The sequence below is a fragment of the Vidua chalybeata genome, chromosome Z, assembly GCF_026979565.1.
Source record: "Vidua chalybeata isolate OUT-0048 chromosome Z, bVidCha1 merged haplotype, whole genome shotgun sequence".
NCBI classification, from domain to species: domain Eukaryota; kingdom Metazoa; phylum Chordata; class Aves; order Passeriformes; family Viduidae; genus Vidua; species Vidua chalybeata.
Window position 1 is genome coordinate 52,211,986 of NC_071570.1, and position 17,594 is coordinate 52,229,579.

Consider the following 17,594-nt stretch of genomic DNA (forward strand, 5'->3'; position numbering starts at 1 on the left):
CCGCCTTCCAGCTTTACAGCAGCCCCACTCTGCCCGCATTACGGGCAACACCAGCTCCCTTTCTCGTAAGGCGAGCAAAACGCCGCGTCAGACAGAGCCGCTCCTCGGGGGCACGCGGTGGGGGGAGGAGGCCGAGCACTTCCTGCTCATCGTTACACAGCACTTTTCCAACCTTCCTGGGCTTTCCTTTCTTCCGCTACTGCTGCCGGTTCCCCTGGCAGCCGGCAGGGACGCACTCTCCCCTCCCGGCGGAGGCTGCGGTGGGGGCTGGGCTCGACTCGCGCCCCTCGCCGCCTCTCCTCAGCAGGGCCCCCGGCGACCCTGGGCCGCAGCGGCGCCGTGGGCGGGGGTGCGCGGGGAGCGGCAGGAGGCGGGTTGGACCCTGCGCATGCGCGGCGCGGCGCGGCGCTGGGCATAAAAGGGCGGTCGGGGAGGCGCGGGAGAAGCGCTGGGACGGCGGGAAGCGAGGGAGGAAGCTGAGCCGAGTGCGGGGACGAAGCCTTTGGTTCCTTTCCTTTACAGCACCGACCCTCCTTTCCCAGCTGTCGCCGCCATGGTGAAGATCGTGGGCAGCCTGGTGAGTCCGATGGGCGAGGCGGCCATGTCCTTTCGCTGTGAGAGGAGCGGACGGCGGGACGAGCATCACTCCCCGGCGGGCAGGCGGACGAACGAGGAAAGAGCGCTGACAGGGGCAGCTTGGCAGGCGGGGGACAGTGCTCAGGCTGCTCTGGGCTCTCGAGAGGCCTTGGCCTACGGGAGATGGCGGGTGAGAGCCCGTGTGCTGCCCGGGCAGGCGGAGCCTGCTTCGCCCATGCGGGAACGGGGGAAGCTGCGCGGAGGGCTCAGCCCGACCAGAGGCTGGGAACAAATAACTGCGCGACTTGAGGCTTTGGGGAGGTGATGCAATTTCACGTTATGACGGGTTGTTGCTCATAGCACTTTAAAGTCTTAAGGAAAAGGTTTCGTTTCTCAAGCGGATAGCAGGGTACTACAGCGACTGGAGAAGAGGACACAGTTTTAAACTTCGTCAGGGGAGATTTAGGTTGGACATTAGCAGGAATTTCTTAAAAGAGCGGGTGATTTGGCGTTGGAATGGGCTTCGCAGGAAGGTGGTTGAGTCACCGTCCTCGCAGATGTTTAAAGAAGAGCTGGACGTGGCACTGAGTGCCATGGTGTGGTTGACAGTGTGGTGTTGGGTCACAGCTTGGACTCGATGATCTCGGGGGTCTTTTCCGACTTGACTTAAAAGGAACTGCTAGAGCCCATTCCCCATGTTTAAACAGCAGGAGTTGCTGGCATAAGAAGTATTTCCCTTGTTATGGTGCTGTCTGACATACTCACAACCCTAATGCAGCACATCACTGTTTGGATGGTTCTGTGAATACAAACACATCTGTGGCTCTGAGATACAAAATAGTAAGAAAACCTAGACACATGGAGAATACCCTGCTGGTGATGAAATAGTATGTGATCTTGTGCACAGCAGCTGATGTGGTTGATAGACAACAATAGAGTATTTGTTAGCTGTAACTTAGGAACCCAAGTCTCAAAAAATATTCTCCATGCAAACTTAGCAAGCTCTTCATTTCAGGAAAAATCCTGTTGGGCTAATCTCACCTTTTTGAACTTGCAATCTGGTGCAAGTGTCAGTTTGATCTTATTTTCAGGCATCTGCAAGTGATGATGTGTGGGCATCCTGTAAGGCCCCAAAAAGTCGCTTAGCAAGGTCTTTAACAGTGCTTACAGTTAACAGGTCTTTAACAGGGCTCAGTTACTGAGTTAGACACGGGAGAAATACTGTCAAGATATTCTCAAGAGGTCAAAACAACAAAAAAGACTTTACTGGCAACTTTAGAAAATCAGAGAACTTTGGCAAAAGGTTTTGTATAACATTCAGTCAACATAAAACACTTCTCAAAGCATTAACTTAGGCCATTCGACTTAGCAAACTCTAAACCTGTTTGATTTTAAGTCACTCAAAAATTCTGAGAGGAGAGACTTAGAAGAAGAAAAAGATAGAAAAGACATTAAAAAAGGGCACATACAGTTAATAACTGCTGGGTCCTAGCAGTGTTCAGCTGATAGAAATTCCAAGAGGAGGTAGGGTCAAGACATATGCTTTGCAGCATGTTTGGCCTTAAATACCCCTTGCCTATAGTGTACCCATGATTGGTGGACACTGTGTCTGGGATACAGGCTCTCGGGATCGGGGGTGTGCACTGCCTCACCAGAGCAAGGCCTGACCTGCCCCTTCCCCTAAGCATTTGCACCTCAAAATGTTTTGAGACCTCAGTCTTTCCAGTCTCTCACACATCCAAGTTTGTGTTCTAGGCTGTGCTGTTCTACAGTCAGTTCATTTTATAAATGAAAGGCATGTCAGACCTCTCCCACTGGACCACGAAAGTGTTGGGATCTGATACATAAATATACAAACTAACATTTGTGACCACAGCTCAAAAACCGGTAAGTGCACGAACCTCCTTAAGATGAGTGAAATGCCTTACCATTCAGGTCCTGAAGAGAGAATGGTGTGTTAATGCAACCTGGATTTGTTGTTCTGCTTTGTATCTCTTCCCTCTTCTCTGTTTATGGTGCCACAGAAGGGGCAGACTTTTGGTGTAAGGGTTGAGGTTTTTGTTACACACAGGAACAGATTAAACATGGCAAGTCAAACCTGGCTGTGGAGGAAGAGCCTGCTCTAAGTTAGGTAGGCTTTCACTATCCTCCTAGCTATGAGCGTTGTAATAGTCTGCTGTAGTTAAAGCAAACTTTGGTTATGCATTCATGGAGAGTGTGAACTCAGCAGTCATGCTGACAACAGCATTTTAACATTAGTGACACCCAGAGTATTCAAGCGCAGTGCAGCTGGGATTTCTGGATTAATTCTGGTTTTCAGTAAAGCAGGTTTGTATACTTCTCTGATACAAAGGGGAAAACCCATTCTTGCACTGTCTGCAAGAGCTTCTATGAGTAAGAGCTAGGTAGATGTGGTCCTTTTCCCTGCATACCTCTTCAGAAATAGACTAGCTTCTGAAGAATGTCTACTTTCAGGGTGCTTGACTGATCCTTCTGTAGTACCTGCTATAGCACAGAAGGAGCTGTATTGGTTGTTTTTTAGTGGCCTTGAGATGAGCGACTAGTGTAACTTGTAAGAGGGTTTGAGTGTGCGACATACTGCCTTTTATAGCCAAAGCTAATGGGGTGTATAAACTTAAAAAGCTGCCAAAGCTTTCCTCTTCATTCTAGCTGCCTCTCTTGTTATTTAAGTTAAAGAAAATGCTGAAAATTTGCAGCTTTTGCTGTAAGTGATAATTTTAGAAGTGGTGTGTGCTAGGGAGTTCAGGCAGTTAAACTTTGCTTTGTTTATGCTAGCTTCTGTATTTAAAAAAACCTCACTAAATTACATAGTAACCATTGGCACTCAGCCGATGACTGGGCAAGTTCAAGGGTGACTTGATATGTGTTGAAAATAATGTTTACAACCAAGCTTTAATCAAATATGCCATATAGTGTGGACCTGGATTATCTGTTGCTGAGAGCAGCAGACTCCTTTCAGCACCATCTGAAGGAGGCCAGCAGCCTCCTTTTTGAAGCACTACCTTGTGCTGGGAACCTCTGAGGCACTAGAGGCTTTCATTATTAGAGCTTCTTATTTGGCCCTAAGGAACAGATGCCTGCTACCAATGTGTTTGTTGAAGGTAGCATGCCCTTTTCTGCTGGACAACAATACAAGTAAAATGAGGTCTTGTGTGTGCTCAGGGAGGTTGTAGTTAAATATTTAAGAAAAAAACAACAACAAGAAAAAAAAAACCACCACCACAAGGGACAAACCAATATTGACCAGCATGCTAGCTGAGGTTTCCCCCAGAGAGCTGCTACCTGGAGAAAATGCTGTTTAATAAGGCTGTAAGATCCTTTCAAAGTGTGACAAATAGTCTTGTGATGGGAGGTTCCCCTACTGGTAAAAGAGATTATTTCGTTTTTCATAAAAAATCTTGTCACTTTACAGTTAACATGAAAGACAACTAGCGAAGTCAGTTGGACAGGTCAAGCAGCTTGGTTTTTGTTTTGCTCCTGCTACTGTCTTCCTTCCTCCAGGGAAATTAAGCTCACTAGAAAAATTTTCAGAATTTCTCACTAGTTTGATATTTAACTTGAAGGGGTAACACCTTTGGACCCAGCATATCTTTTCACTGTCCTGCAGCAATTTTGGCTGATAGTAGAGATTATTTGCAGGGTAACACCTGATTTGTAGTCAGGACCAGGTCACCAGTGGTGAATGGTATATGTGACCAGCTGTAATTATGATGCTGTCCCACTTTCCCTTTGTTCTGTGCAATAGCAAACCTCAGGTGTGGCCATATGATGAATGTCCTGGTTCAGGGCAAGTCTGGGGAAAGAATTCCCCTCCCCCCCACAAAAGGGTTCCTTTAGGAAAGCAGATTCAATTGGCCCCTCCCCCGAGCCGGTTCGGGAGAAAATACCTCTGGAGGAAAAAAGTGGAAAAAACCTGTTTATTACACAAGAGAACTTAGACAATATTAAACAATAAGACTTCTTGCCACTCCAAGAGAGACAAATTCAGAGCAAATCCCCCCGGGCTGCAGCTCAGCTCACTCAGTCTCTGACCAGTCCTTCTGGCGCTGGCAATGCCGCGGCCCAGGCCCGGCCCGCTGGGCCACAGATGTGAGCTGCTGATGCTCTTCTGGTGTTCACTCCAGAGCAGATCCAGAGAAAGGGAAAAAAACCACAGTCCAGGGAACTTCTCTGCCTCAGCTAGCTAAAACTAACTAGAAAAAGCAAAGGAGAGCTCTGTCTCGCTGTCCGTCCGTCTGCAGACAACACCGTCCTGGAGCAGGAATGTGGAGGAGGGAGTGAGTTTTTTGAAAACAAACCCTGAGCTTCTTCCCTCCTCCTTTCACTCTTGGAACAAGACTTCAACATAAACAGGGCAGACGATTGGGGATAAAGGCATCATACAGCCACCCTAGGACATTCCACCCCTTATCCCCATATCGTCAGCTTACTACTAAAACTAATATATATATATTCAAACCCTATAAATAGATACATTATACATCTAATATACAACTATACACAGACAATGGCAGCAGTATTCAGCAAACAGTGATATTTATACATAGTTCTCACCCAACAATCAGATCTCCCTGAGGTACACATCGTGTTCTTCCATCTCTCTGCATTATCCACCATGTACAACCTGGTCCCTGAGCAAAGACAATCCCACGAATGGGTTTGTCCGTACTTGAGGCAGAATTGATCCACACTGTCTTTCCTAACAAGCCTCTAACATGCACTACTGGGACTTTGTCTCCATCTACTATATGCAAAAGCTGAGACTGGGCAGGGCCCCATCGACTGGTAGAGCCTCGGGTGTTAACTAACCAGGTGGCTTTTGCCAGATTCTGTTCCCATTCTTGAGAGATCCCCCACCCAATGCTTTCAGTGTGGTTTTCAACAATCCATTGTACCTCTCTACTTTTCCTGCAGCTGGTGCATGGTAGGGAATATGGTACACCCACTCAATACCATGTTCCCTAGCCCAAGTGTTGATAAGGCTGTTCTTGAAATGAGTTCCATTGTCGGACTCAATCCTCTCAGGGGTACCATGCCTCCAAAGAATTTGCTTTTCAAGGCCTAGGATGGTGTTACGGGCCGTAGCATGAGGCACAGGATAGGTTTCCAACCATCCTGTGGTGGCTTCTACCATTGTGAGCACATAACGCTTGCCGTGGCGTGTCTGGGGCAGTGTGACGTAGTCAATCTGCCAGGCCTCCCCATATCTGTACTTGGACCACCGCCCACCGTACCACAGGGGCTTTACCCGCTTGGCCTGTTTGATGGTAGCACATGTCTCACAGTCGTGGATTACCTGAGATATACTGTCCATGGTTAGATCCACCCCTCGATCTCGTGCCCACTTAAAAGTGGCATCTCTACCCTGATGGCCTGAGGCATCATGGGCCCATCGTGCCAAGAACAATTCCCCCTTGTGTTGCCAATCCAAGTCTATCTTTGATACCCCTATCTTTGCAGCCCGATCTACTTGCTGGTTGTTTTGGTGTTCCTCATTGGCTCTGCTCTTGGGGACATGGGCATCTACATGACGAACTTTCACCGGTAGCTTCTCTACCCTGGTAGCAATGTTTTTCCACTCATCAGCAGCCCAAATTGGTTTTCCTCTACGCTGCCAATTAGCTTTCTTCCACCTCTCCAGCGACCCCCACAGAGCATTGGCTACCATCCATGAATCAGTGTAGAGGTAGAGTTTTGGCCACTTCTCCCTTTCAGCAATGTCCACGGCCAGTTGAACCGCTTTGAGTTCAGCAAATTGACTCGATCCACCTTCCCCTTCAGTAGCTTCCGCAACTCGTCGTGTGGGACTCCATACGGCTGCTTTCCACTTCCATTTCATTCCTACAATGCGGCAAGAGCCATCAGTGAAAAGACCATAGTGTGTTTCTTCTGCTGGCAGTTGGTTATATGGTGACGCTTCTTCAGCATGTGCCACTTCCTCCTCTTCATCTGCAAGACTAAAGTTTTCACCTTCAGGCCAGTTTGTAATTATCTCCAAAATCCCAGGGCGATTCAATTTTCCAATCCGGGCGCGCTGCGTGATGAGGGCAATCCACTTGCTCCATGTGGCACTGGTGGCATGGTGGGTGGAGGGAATCTTTGCTTTGAACATCCACCCCAGCACCGGTAGTCGGGGTGCCAAGAGAAGTTGTGCTTCTGTACCGATCACCTCCGAGGCGGCCTGAACTCCTTCATAGGCTGCTAAAATTTCCTTCTCTGTTGGAGTATAGTTGGCTTCAGACCCCCTATAGCTTCGACTCCAAAATCCCAGTGGTCGGCCTCGAGTCTCACCAGGCGCCTTCTGCCAAAGGCTCCAGGACAAACCATGGTTCCCGGCTGCAGAGTAAAGCACATTCTTCACATCTGGTCCTGTCCTGACTGGGCCAAGGGCTACTGCATGGGCAATCTCCTGCTTGATCTGGGTGAAGGCTTGTTGCTGCTCTCGGGCCCCAGTGGAAATCATTCTTCTTGCGAGTGACCAGGTAGAGAGGGCTCACGATCTGGCTATACTCAGGAATGTGCATTCTCCAAAAACCTATGGCGCCTAAGAAAGCTTGTGTTTCCTTCTTGCTGGTTGGTGGAGACATCGCTGTGATCTTGTTAATGATATCTGTAGGAATCTGACGCCGTCCATCTTGCCACTTCACTCCCAGGAACTGGATCTCTCGAGCAGGTCCCTTGACCTTGCTCTTCTTGATGGCAAAACCAGCTTTCAGGAGAATCTGGATGATTTTCTCTCCTTTCTCAAATACCTCTGCTGCTGTTTTCCCCCACACAATGATGTCATCAATGTACTGCAGGTGTTCTGGAGCCTCACCCTTTTCCAGTGCAGCCTGGATCAGTCCATGGCAGATGGTGGGGCTGTGTTTCCACCCCTGGGGCAGTCTGTTCCAGGGGTACTGCACGCCCCTCCAGGTGAAAGCAAACTGAGGCCTGCATTCTGCTGCCAGAGGAATGGAGAAAAACGCATTGGCAATATCAATAGTGGCATACCACTTTGCTGCCTTGGACTCCAGCTCGTACTGGAGTTCCAGCATGTCCGGCACCGCAGCGCTCAGTGGTGGAGTCACCTCATTTAGGGCACGGTAGTCCACTGTCAATCTCCATTCTCCTTCGGATTTATGCACAGGCCAGATGGGGCTGTTGAAGGGTGAATGGGTTTTGCTGACCACCCCTTGGCTCTCCAACTCACGGATCATTTTGTGGATGGGGATCACGGCATCTCGATTCGTTTGGTACTGCCGGCAGTGCACTGTTGAGGTGGCAATTGGTACTCGTTGCTCTTCCACCTTCAAAAGTCCTACTGCAGATGGGTTTTCCGATAGTCCAGGTAAGCTGTTCAATTGCTTGATGCCCCCTGTCTCTACAGCTGCTATTCCAAATGCCCACCTGAGTCCCTTTGGGCCTTTGAAATACCCACTTCGGAGGAAGTCTATGCCTAAAATACATGGGGCCTCTGGGCCAGTTACAATAGACTGTTTCTTCCACTCATTTCCAGTCAGGCTGATCTCAGCTTCCACTGAAGTAAAGTCCTGTGATCCCCCTGTCACACCAGCAATAGAAACAGGTTCTGTCCCCACACAGTTTGATGGGATTAATGTGCACTGCGCACCAGTGTCGACCAAAGCTTTATATTCTTGTGGTTCTGATGTGCCAGGCCAACGAATCCACACCGTCCAGAAAATATGGTTTTCCCTAGCCTCTACCTGGCTAGAGGCAGGGCCCCTCTAAGCCTGGTTATCCTTCTTTCCTGGGGCATATGTCTTGGAGGTTCCTTCAAGGGGATCGAAAATATCGTCATCATCATCATATATGGCAGTTTGGTTATGGGTCACTGGAGCTGCTTCCCTTTTGGTGAAAATTCCTCTCGGAGTCTTGCTTCCCTTCAATTCACGCACCTGCTGTGCCAGATCAGCAGTAGGTTTCGCATCCCATTTCCTCATATTTTCTCCACAATCGCGCAGGAAGAACCACAGCTCAGCTCGTGAGGTGTACCTTCTCTCCCTATCTGAGGGACGTCTGCGTTGGGTACCAGGACCTCTGATCTGTACTGCAGAAATTTTAAGAAGGTCCTCTTTAATCTCCTCCCTGAATCTCTTAAGATTCTCCTCTATCTTGCTCTCTATCTTTTTTTCTAGTTTCTGCAGTTGTGTTTCTACTGCTGCAATTCTCATGTGTGTTTGGCCATGTACAGCATCTGCATATGCTCGGAGCTTCTTTGTCATATCAAGCACAGTCTCCTCACCGTCATCTTGCTTCATTATTGCTACAGCAGAAGCATATTCATCTGGCCCAAGTCTTACAAGTTTTCACCACATCACAGATGTACATGGTACCAAGTCTGGATTTACAGTATCTAGATCATCCGAGAAGACAATCTCTACCACTGCCATTTCCCTCAAGCGTTGAATTCCTTGCTCTATAGTCTTCCACTGGGTTTGCTGCATATAAAGATCATCTGCACACAAGTATCTTTGTGCTACACTGTCCAGAACCCGTGCCCAGAGGCTGTGAGGATTAGCCCCCCTCATCATTCCTTGATCAATGGCAGGATCATGTGACAGGGATCCCAAATGTCTCGCTTCACTACCATCCAGAATTGTAGCCTCCCCTGCAGCATCCCAAAGACGGACCAACCAATTATAGACTCATCAGGTCGTCGAGTGTAATCCTTCCTTAGGCCACGAAGGTCCTTCAGGGAATAGGACTCAGTAGTGGCTTCTGATCCTGCATCAGTTGCCTTAACTTCGGCTTTTGTGTCAGTAATTAGCTTTGAGGGTCCTTCTCCTGGATCATCATCATCAGTCCCTGGCCGGTCAGTTTTGCTTCTCTTCTTTCCCGCAGCAACTGCCAGTGGTTTAGGTTCACTGTCTGGTTTAGCTACAGCCTGAGTAACTGGGGGGTTGGCTGTGGACTGAGTGACTGGGATTGCTGCTGGTTTATCTCCCTGCCCCCCTGCCTCTGTCTGCTGGCCTACAGTATCTAGCAGTGTGCGATAAGCATAAGCCAGAGCCCAGCTTATTGCAATGATCCTTTTCTCCTTAGAGTCATCATGGCACTTCTCTTTCAGGTATTTCCCTACCTCATCTGGGTTCTGAATTTGCTCACTTGGAAAATCCCACTCTACAGGGTCAGAAAATTCCTTCAGGGTCTGGCCTATTTTCTCCCATTCTCCACACCACTTAGGATTTTCCACATCCGGATGAGGGGTTTCATCAGTCCCTCTGGATTTTTCAGCCTTCACTCTAGAGAAACTGCAGGCTGTATAAAGGAAGTTTCCCAGGGAGTTTCCCAGAATAAATACCAGAAAGAGGGTCTCTTTAACATTCAGGGGAGACTGAACATCCTCAAAAAATGACATAACAGATTCAAAAGAGAAGAAGGAAAGGAGGGGTTGGAAAACCTCATCCTCTGCTCCTCCTCTAACAAACCAAGTGCAATTACTAATAAACTCCCAGAACATCCTACTGGAACTAGGATGCAGGGTAGGGTGAAAAAACCATAAAGCATACATATTTCGAACAGAATCCAGTATCTTTACAAGCGCCTTATAAATCACTATTGCCAAGGCCAGCACAATAGCTATTTTAATCTGTGCTCTTCTACTGTAAAAACCGCGTGTAAGGGACAATCCTAGTGACCAGAAAAGTACTAAAACCTCAAAAAGGCCTAGTGACCAGAACCGCATGAAGGCCTCCACCCCAAGAGACATTATGGATGTAAGCAACATGGCTACTGGGTGCTTTAACCCACTACAAAACAAACACAACCAGCATGCAATCAGTAGAGGAATAAAGGTTTTTTCCACTTTCTCGAGCCCCAAGTTGGGCGCCAAAATATTTGTCCTGGTTCAGGGCAAGTCTGGGGAAAGAATTCCCCTCCCCCCCACAAAAGGGTTCCTTTAGGAAAGCAGATTCAATTGGCCCCTCCCCCCAGCCGGTTCGGGAGAAAATACCTCTGGAGGAAAAAAGTGGAAAAAACCTGTTTATTACACAAGAGAACTTAGACAATATTAAACAATAAGACTTCTTGCCACTCCAAGAGAGACAAATTCAGAGCAAATCCCCCCGGGCTGCAGCTCAGCTCACTCAGTCTCTGACCAGTCCTTCCGGCACTGGCAATGCCGCGGCCCAGGCCCGGCCCGCTGGGCCACAGATGTGAGCTGCTGATGCTCTTCTGGTGTTCACTCCAGAGCAGATCCAGAGAAAGGGAAAAAAACCACAGTCCAGGGAACTTCTCTGCCTCAGCTAGCTAAAACTAACTAGAAAAAGCAAAGGAGAGCTCTGTCTCGCTGTCCGTCCGTCCGCAGACAACACCGTCCTGGAGCAGGAATGTGGAGGAGGGAGTGAGTTTTTTGAAAACAAACCCTGAGCTTCTTCCCTCCTCCTTTCACTCTTGGAACAAGACTTCAACATAAACAGGGCAGACGATTGGGGATAAAGGCATCATACAGCCACCCTAGGACAATGAACATGTTCTAAGGCTGGGCTTCCTTTTACAGAGTACGGTAATTTTATGCAGCTGGACAGGAGACTTAGGGGTTAAAAGAGGATGGTCTAACTGGCAGCTGTGGGAAGTGGATTCAGTACAGTAGAGATGTTACAGTGCAGAGGTCTGAGAAGCTATACCAAAAATCAGTAGCAGGATTTCAAGGCTGAAAGGAGTGAGGCTTGACTGAGGAACTTACAATATCATAAGTACTGGGAGGGAGCAGCAAGTGTGGATTGCTGTGTACAGGGTTATTAAACATTGTTGGTGGGAATGAGCACAGGAATGCATACTATGTCAGTACAGGAGATGGGGAACCTAGGAAGACAGGAAAACTTAACTGTTCCTATCTCTTTGAGAATGAGAGTAGGTGGTGTGAAGTGTTACTGCTGGTCTTGTAGAAAAGTAGACTGTGATTGTCCAAGATGCAAGGATAGAAAAACTAACATGGATACCGTGCCTCTGAAGAGAGCTACATGGGGAGGGGAAAAGTCTGTTAACAGGGAGATGTAATGCTGAGTGTATTTGAAGTTACAGGAAGCTGTGAAGACTTTCACATAGGCTTATGCATATGTAAGAATGCTCATGCAGGATCTCTGCTTGTTGAATATATTCATGTCCAGTTTGACTTTGGCTCCTCAACTGTGTGACATTCTTTAGCTTACTAGAGTTGAGTCACAACTTATTGTGGCTGATTGCAGAAGCAGGTATGAATTAGTTAACCCCTGCACTGCAAAACCAACCCCTTTGTACATCTGGCAGTAACCATACTGCTTTCAGTCAGCTGTTGCTGACAGGACTCCAGTCCTTTGCTCCATTAAATTGTGGGGGGACTAAAGCAGCTATCTTTTGAAGTTTATACTAACAGTTTTTCTGAAGCTTGATTGCCAAGACAACAAAGTTGAAAATTATTGAAGTGGCTTGTTCTTTCTTTGACAAACAGTATCAGAAAGTAGGTGATTAGCACTTTCTGCTTCTGCCTGAGATATTTGTTTGCCTTTTGCTAGCATGCAAGTATTTATTGCTTTTAATGTCTTTCAGTTCTGTTAAAGCTTTCACTTTTTCACCAGCAAAAATGAGTAATGGCATGTAAGATGTTTAGTTCCAAGAAATATTGTCCAGAGATGATTCATGTGACTAATTGCAACACAGACTTGAAGACTCAGAAAAAGTATTGGTTGTTTACTTGTGTAGTCTGTATATGTAGCATTGCTTTGGCTAATGATGTCAAATGTGGGTTCACTTGGCAAAATAACTATCCTGTGAGGTTGCTTTTGAAAACAGGCTTTAGAGTAAAACTTTAGAGATAACATTTTAATGTTATCTATTGATTGGAAAAGTCACCAGAGTGGATGACTGTACAAAAGTTTGTGTCTGTCCTTTCCAAATTCTGCAGAGGAAAGTCTGTGCTGGACAAAGATGAAAGTCTTACTGCCAAGACAGAAATGAGAATATGGATTATAAAAAACTCTAAGGATCATATTTTGGGGATAACCTAGAGCTGTCAGAGTTGAGCATCATAACTAGAGAATTTCTAGCTTGTTTCCACAATTCAGTGAGTTTGAGCATTCTAGTTGTTTTCTAATTGGTGAGACACAAGGCACTGACTGCTGCTAGCAGCAATGGAAACAATTCATACTGAAACACTTAGATGATGGTACAAATAACCCATTTAAGTGTTTAAGACTTGTCATAATGATTAGTGTGTTAGGTCTGAGAACAAGCCAGCATTGGGATTAGTCTTATATCCTTTAGGAAAGAAGGGGAAAATAATCGTGTTCTTTTTTTTTTTTTTTCTCTCTAGGTTGAATTTGAGGCAGAACTGAAATGTGCTGGTGACAAGCTTGTAGTAGTTGATTTCTCTGCCACATGGTGTGGACCATGCAAAATGATCAAGCCATTTTATCATGTAAGTAGTTTTTCTGAATTTATTTCTGCATTAAATTGTATATACGTGTTTGTGTTGCTTGACAATAATGTGGCGGAAAGTTCCTTTTGCCTTATGTGATTGCCAGCATTTTCTGGAAACATGAGAAGTTGCAGAAGTATCTATTTTTAAGACTACCAAGTGAAATAGACTGACCACTGATATAGCTGGGAACTAATATGGGGTTTAGCTTTTGTCCCGGTGCTTACATACATTTTAGGTACACAGAGAACTGCCAGTTGCATTGTGACCTTCTGTACACCATTAATGTAACTTCTCCAGCTGTGTTTAGGTGGCTGTGTTATCTCCTGATAAGGTATGAGAAGCTGTAGCATCTTTTGGTGATCAGCTGAAAGCTGCAAGAGAAGGCCTTCCACCTGTTTCTTAGGATATTTGAGTCTGTGTGGGGAGAACATGTTTCCACAGACTCTTCCAGAAACAGTTTTCAGCAGAACAGATTTTTTTGCTCTGGCGGTAAAATAGCTGCTTTAAGATAACAAAGCATGTTTCACTAGCAGTTTAAGCAGCCCCAACCTTTCCATTTATATGAATGCATCTTTTCAGGAAGCTTTCCTGGAACACTGTAACTACATAGATCTTTTTATTTCTTTTTAGAGTTTGTCTGAGAAGTATAGTGATGCGATATTCATAGAAATAGATGTGGATGATGCCCAGGTAAGATCTGGGGTGGTGCTGAGGAAGAACAGCTAAGGACTTCCACACAAGTGACAGACAAGAATTCAAAGTGTCTTCACACATATGAATCAAAAGCTGAAACAAAACAAGAGTTTACTTAAAGTTGAAAACACAAGTATTTAGCTGGAAAGAATGATTTTTTTTTTTTTGCAGGTAACACGTGAACAAAACAAACTGTCTTGATTAATAGCACTCTCGAAGTCCTGTGGCATGTGTTGGGTTGGAAGCAATGACCCTTTAGTTTGGGAGGGAGCATTAGTCTAAGGTCTTTAGCTGCTTCGATGCAATCTTCCTTAAACCTAATTGTTCACAACCTACTGATCTGTCTGGTCCCTCCACTGCTCTTGGCACTGTTTCCTCTTTCATGAAAAATGAAATTAGGTCTTGAATTAAGTGCAATGAAATTGCTGTATTGCAGTTTCAACATAGTCAAATGTACCTGAAAAATATCACATGGAAGCCCAAGATTTGCCATAGGGCTCTTGAGTCTTACAAGCAGACATCTGTTTTGATGAAGAAGTCTGTTTTTTTCCAAATTCAGAGTACAGGTTAAGGTTTTTGCTATTGCATGAATTAAGTGTTGAAGAAGAGATCTTTAAGGCTTACTTCAGGGAGATGTTAACATTGCACTGGTTTTGCTAGTGATGAACTAGCAGAAATTCTTTTGCTTTATATTGAGCAGTAATGGCTTTACCCTGTTACCTAAACAGAAGTCAGCTAGAGTGGGTTCTAAATTTAACATCCTTAAGAATGCCCAGTTGAAGATGGTGTTTTATCTCTTCCAGGATGTTGCTTCACATTGTGATGTGAAGTGCATGCCAACGTTCCAGTTCTACAAGAATGGAAATAAGGTAGGCTCTGCCTTTTTGGAACTGGAGCAGGCAAGCTAAACACTTGAAAGAAGACTGGGAGTGTTGGACTACTTAGTCCTCTTTCTCTTGATTGTGTCTCTATGGTAGCACTAGCATTAAGACACTCCTGAGAGCAAGCAAGTTGATCTTAGTACCGCAGCAAATGAAACCAGCAGTTAACTGGTGATGCAAACTGTGTTGTTCACAGATAGTGAACTGAATTAGTTACAGGTTAATCTTACCTTAATCAGACAGTTTCATGAGAGACAGTGGGGTGAGATGTCTGTGTTAAGACTGCTGGTCTCTCTGCCTAGCACCCTGCCTTTTACTTGGTCAGTGTTTGTTATCTGGATGCAGCTTGTGTTGAAGCAGAGGCATGACTATAGGTGTCTATGGAATCCTGTCCAAACAGAAGTCTCTAACCTGGTTGAGGTTATATACAACAAACAGCTGTTTACTTTATTTCACAGAAAGGCTGTATAACCTTTGAAGTGAAGGTCCTGACCCTGTTTAAGGACTGACCAGACCTCTTGTGTCTGCTCTGCCAAGAGATGGATGAGATGGGATGCAGAGGGTAGTTTGAGTAGCTCTCTTTCTGAACTTGCTGGGCTGAATATGTTGTCTTAGGCTTTTATTAGCTAAGCAAGCTGAAGGTAGGCTTTTCTAAAGGGAAACAGTACTTGGATGTAAGTTTCATGGCTGAAGGCAATGGAATTGCACCTTGGGTAGTTGAGTGTCACATATAAGGTGACTTTCAGTTCAGTATGGGGTCAGTATGAACCTTTGACAGTTCTGTTAGAGTGAACTTCTGCAACTTCATTATGTCATTGGAAGAATTGTGATTACAGCATGACAGTCAGTGTATAGCTTTTTGTATCAAGCAAGCAGTTTAATGGCCTGTAGTGTAGTCTGCTCTCAGCCTTGCATCCCTATAGCTACAGGAGAACAGAGCTGCTGTTTTTGAGACAGCAGATTAATCTTACCTCTATCTTTCTGTCCTGTAAGTTGCAAGGACAGTTCTCACAGTAGAAGCCAGGCACAGGGGTAGGTAACTTGGAACAGTCCTTTCAGAATTTGATTGGTAGGGTCCTGAGCAACTCAAGATGACTTTGAGCTGCCTCTGATATGTGGGGACCTTCAGAGTTTCTTCAACCCTCTTTTTGAGTCTTATTGATCCAGGATTAATCCAGGTAGTCAAGGATTGAACCAGGTAGTCTAGAAGTGAAGTTTGCTAGTCTTTTGTCTCAACTTTTGCATGAGTTGAATTGAGTGGGAAATAAATGCATGAACATCTGCAAAATACTGTGTTTTGAGGGTGGAAAAAATTTTATGTTTTAGCAGAGTTGAATAGGTGTGTATGTGACTGCAACTAATGTTAAGAAGCATTGAATGCAGGAGTTCTAAAAATCAATCTCTCTTTACAGGTGCAGGAGTTCTCTGGGGCCAATAAAGAGAAGCTGGAAGAGACCATTAAAAGTCTAGTCTAATCTCCAGCCATGAAGACATTGAAGCATGACTGCTTTGGCTAAATTACAGCCTGCAACTTTTCTACTTAAAAAAATAAACAAGCTAGCTAGATTAAATGGTGCAAACTATCTTCTTGGTCCATGTATATGAGTAAAATAAAGTATGAACTCTTCACTTTTGGTTATTGCTGTGTGTTTAACAAAAATCTTAAGAATTTCATAATGTCAGATGAGTTTCAGGTTTTGCTGTGTTAAAAGAGTACTGTCTGTATACAAAGACTTCTCAAAGGCAACCTCATCCATTGTTGGCTTGGGATCCATGACAGTTGTTTTAGGAGGAGTCTGCTGCCACCATACTCAGATGGTAGTCACTAGGCTATAATCTAGTTTACAGATACCAAAAGAGGAGTTGTAGAAAAGAGGGTAGTCATTGGGTGGGATAGTTCTTTCTTTCATTACATCTTTTTAGTTAATTTTTTTTAAATGTTTCAAGCTGCATTTTCAACTTCAAAGCTAAGACTTGTCCTTCCAGAGCATAATACCAATCCTACCATGGAAGTGCAATGTAGGACTTGAACTTGCTGTCTTTTTTGCCTTTTCAATTTGCCATGCCATTTGTGTATGTACCTTCTGGTTCTATTAGTAAAAAAATGTGTTTAGTCTGAGTTGGGCTGCTTTGTTCCTAGACAATAGTCTGGAATAAGACTGAAGAAGTAAAACTTGTAATGTCTTATGGTCAAGAGAATTTTAGATTTATATACTCTTGTAATTTTCATTTGATTGCATTGTTGCACTCTCAGAAGACACTTTACACTGTGTTGTACAGTAAACTGGACTCTGTGGTTCTCCAATCTTGAATTGGGCTGTCAGGATGAATGCTGACTTGCCAGCCTTTTTATACCTGCCTACCATTCACCTACTCTTGGCACTGTAACCAAGGGGAACAGAGTTTTTTCCACTGTATCAAAATTACTTCCTTGCTGGCTTGGATGTTCTCCTGTATAAGAACTCAGTGAAGAAGGGAGCAGGGCTGTAGCTAGCAGTGAGTGCAGCTTAGTGAGCTGTGCTGCTCACTGAGTATCACTCATGGAAAAGCTAGACTTCCTGCTGCATATGCAGACAATGTGGAATGAGTGAGCCTCTTGTCCTTTTGGTAGGAAACTTGCCCATGACTCAGCCTTACACTCACTTCAAAAGCATGCATGAATTTCTTGATGGCTCTGGAGGACTAAGGGCTTTGAACAGCTTAATGTATATGCTCCCAATTCAAAACAAGATTTTTCTAGTCCAAGAAGTAGCCACACCCTTTACTTGAGAGTGAACCATCAAGGCTCTTCTTGGATATAAGTTCTGAGTTGTGATTATGCAATGAGACGAACATGGAAAATATTTTCCATGTAGCTCTGGCTATTTGACTAAGAAGTGCAGTTGCATGTTTGAATTGTTCAAAGGTAAATGGGAAACCACTACCCCAAGTGGTACTGTGGAAAGACTTGTGAGGAGAGAATAAAATGAAGCTGTAGCAAGAATGCACTATGAACACACACTATCTGCAAACAAGCATTGCTT

General features: G+C 45.2%; 2 protein-coding genes across 4 annotated transcripts; one reads left to right on the forward strand and one right to left on the reverse strand.

Annotated features, from left to right (window-relative positions):
* The first annotated feature begins 442 nt into the window (after nucleotides 1-442).
* LOC128782188 (thioredoxin) lies at nucleotides 443-16,200 on the forward strand. 2 transcript variants are annotated; one of them, XM_053932397.1, is made up of 5 exons: nucleotides 443-577; nucleotides 12,890-12,994; nucleotides 13,628-13,687; nucleotides 14,494-14,559; nucleotides 15,984-16,200. In XM_053932397.1, exons 1-5 carry the CDS (start codon nucleotides 554-556, stop codon nucleotides 16,044-16,046), a joined length of 318 nt encoding a protein of 105 aa, XP_053788372.1. In that variant the 5' UTR covers nucleotides 443-553; the 3' UTR covers nucleotides 16,047-16,200. The 2 variants fall into 2 exon arrangements, with proteins under 2 accessions (XP_053788372.1, XP_053788371.1); XM_053932396.1 differs by lacking the exon at nucleotides 443-577 and adding an exon at nucleotides 584-766.
* Nucleotides 4,772-7,067, reverse strand: LOC128782187 (uncharacterized). Of its 2 annotated transcripts, none has more exons than XM_053932395.1 (2): nucleotides 5,493-7,067; nucleotides 4,772-4,790 (listed from the first exon to the last, which is right to left on the reverse strand). In XM_053932395.1, exons 1-2 carry the CDS (start codon nucleotides 7,058-7,060, stop codon nucleotides 4,787-4,789), a joined length of 1,572 nt encoding a protein of 523 aa, XP_053788370.1. In that variant the 5' UTR covers nucleotides 7,061-7,067; the 3' UTR covers nucleotides 4,772-4,786. The 2 variants fall into 2 exon arrangements, with proteins under 2 accessions (XP_053788370.1, XP_053788369.1); XM_053932394.1 differs by lacking the exon at nucleotides 4,772-4,790 and adding an exon at nucleotides 4,825-5,228.
* Nucleotides 16,201-17,594: the final 1,394 nt, after the last annotated feature.

Excerpts from the sequence above, each read along its gene's own strand:
- LOC128782188 (XM_053932396.1), top strand. The coding sequence starts at position 587 with ATGGGCGAGGCGGCCATGTCCTTTCGCTGTGAGAGGAGCGGACGGCGG. Across the intron at positions 12,995-13,627 it reads TGATCAAGCCATTTTATCAT|AGTTTGTCTGAGAAGTATAG; the intron begins GTAAGTAGTTTT and ends ATTTCTTTTTAG. Across the intron at positions 14,560-15,983 it reads TCTACAAGAATGGAAATAAG|GTGCAGGAGTTCTCTGGGGC; the intron begins GTAGGCTCTGCC and ends CTCTCTTTACAG.
- LOC128782187 (XM_053932394.1), bottom strand. The coding sequence starts at position 7,060 with ATGATTTCCACTGGGGCCCGAGAGCAGCAACAAGCCTTCACCCAGATC. Across the intron at positions 5,229-5,492 it reads GCTGCAGGAAAAGTAGAGAG|GGACCAGGTTGTACATGGTG; the intron begins GTACAATGGATT and ends GTCTTTGCTCAG.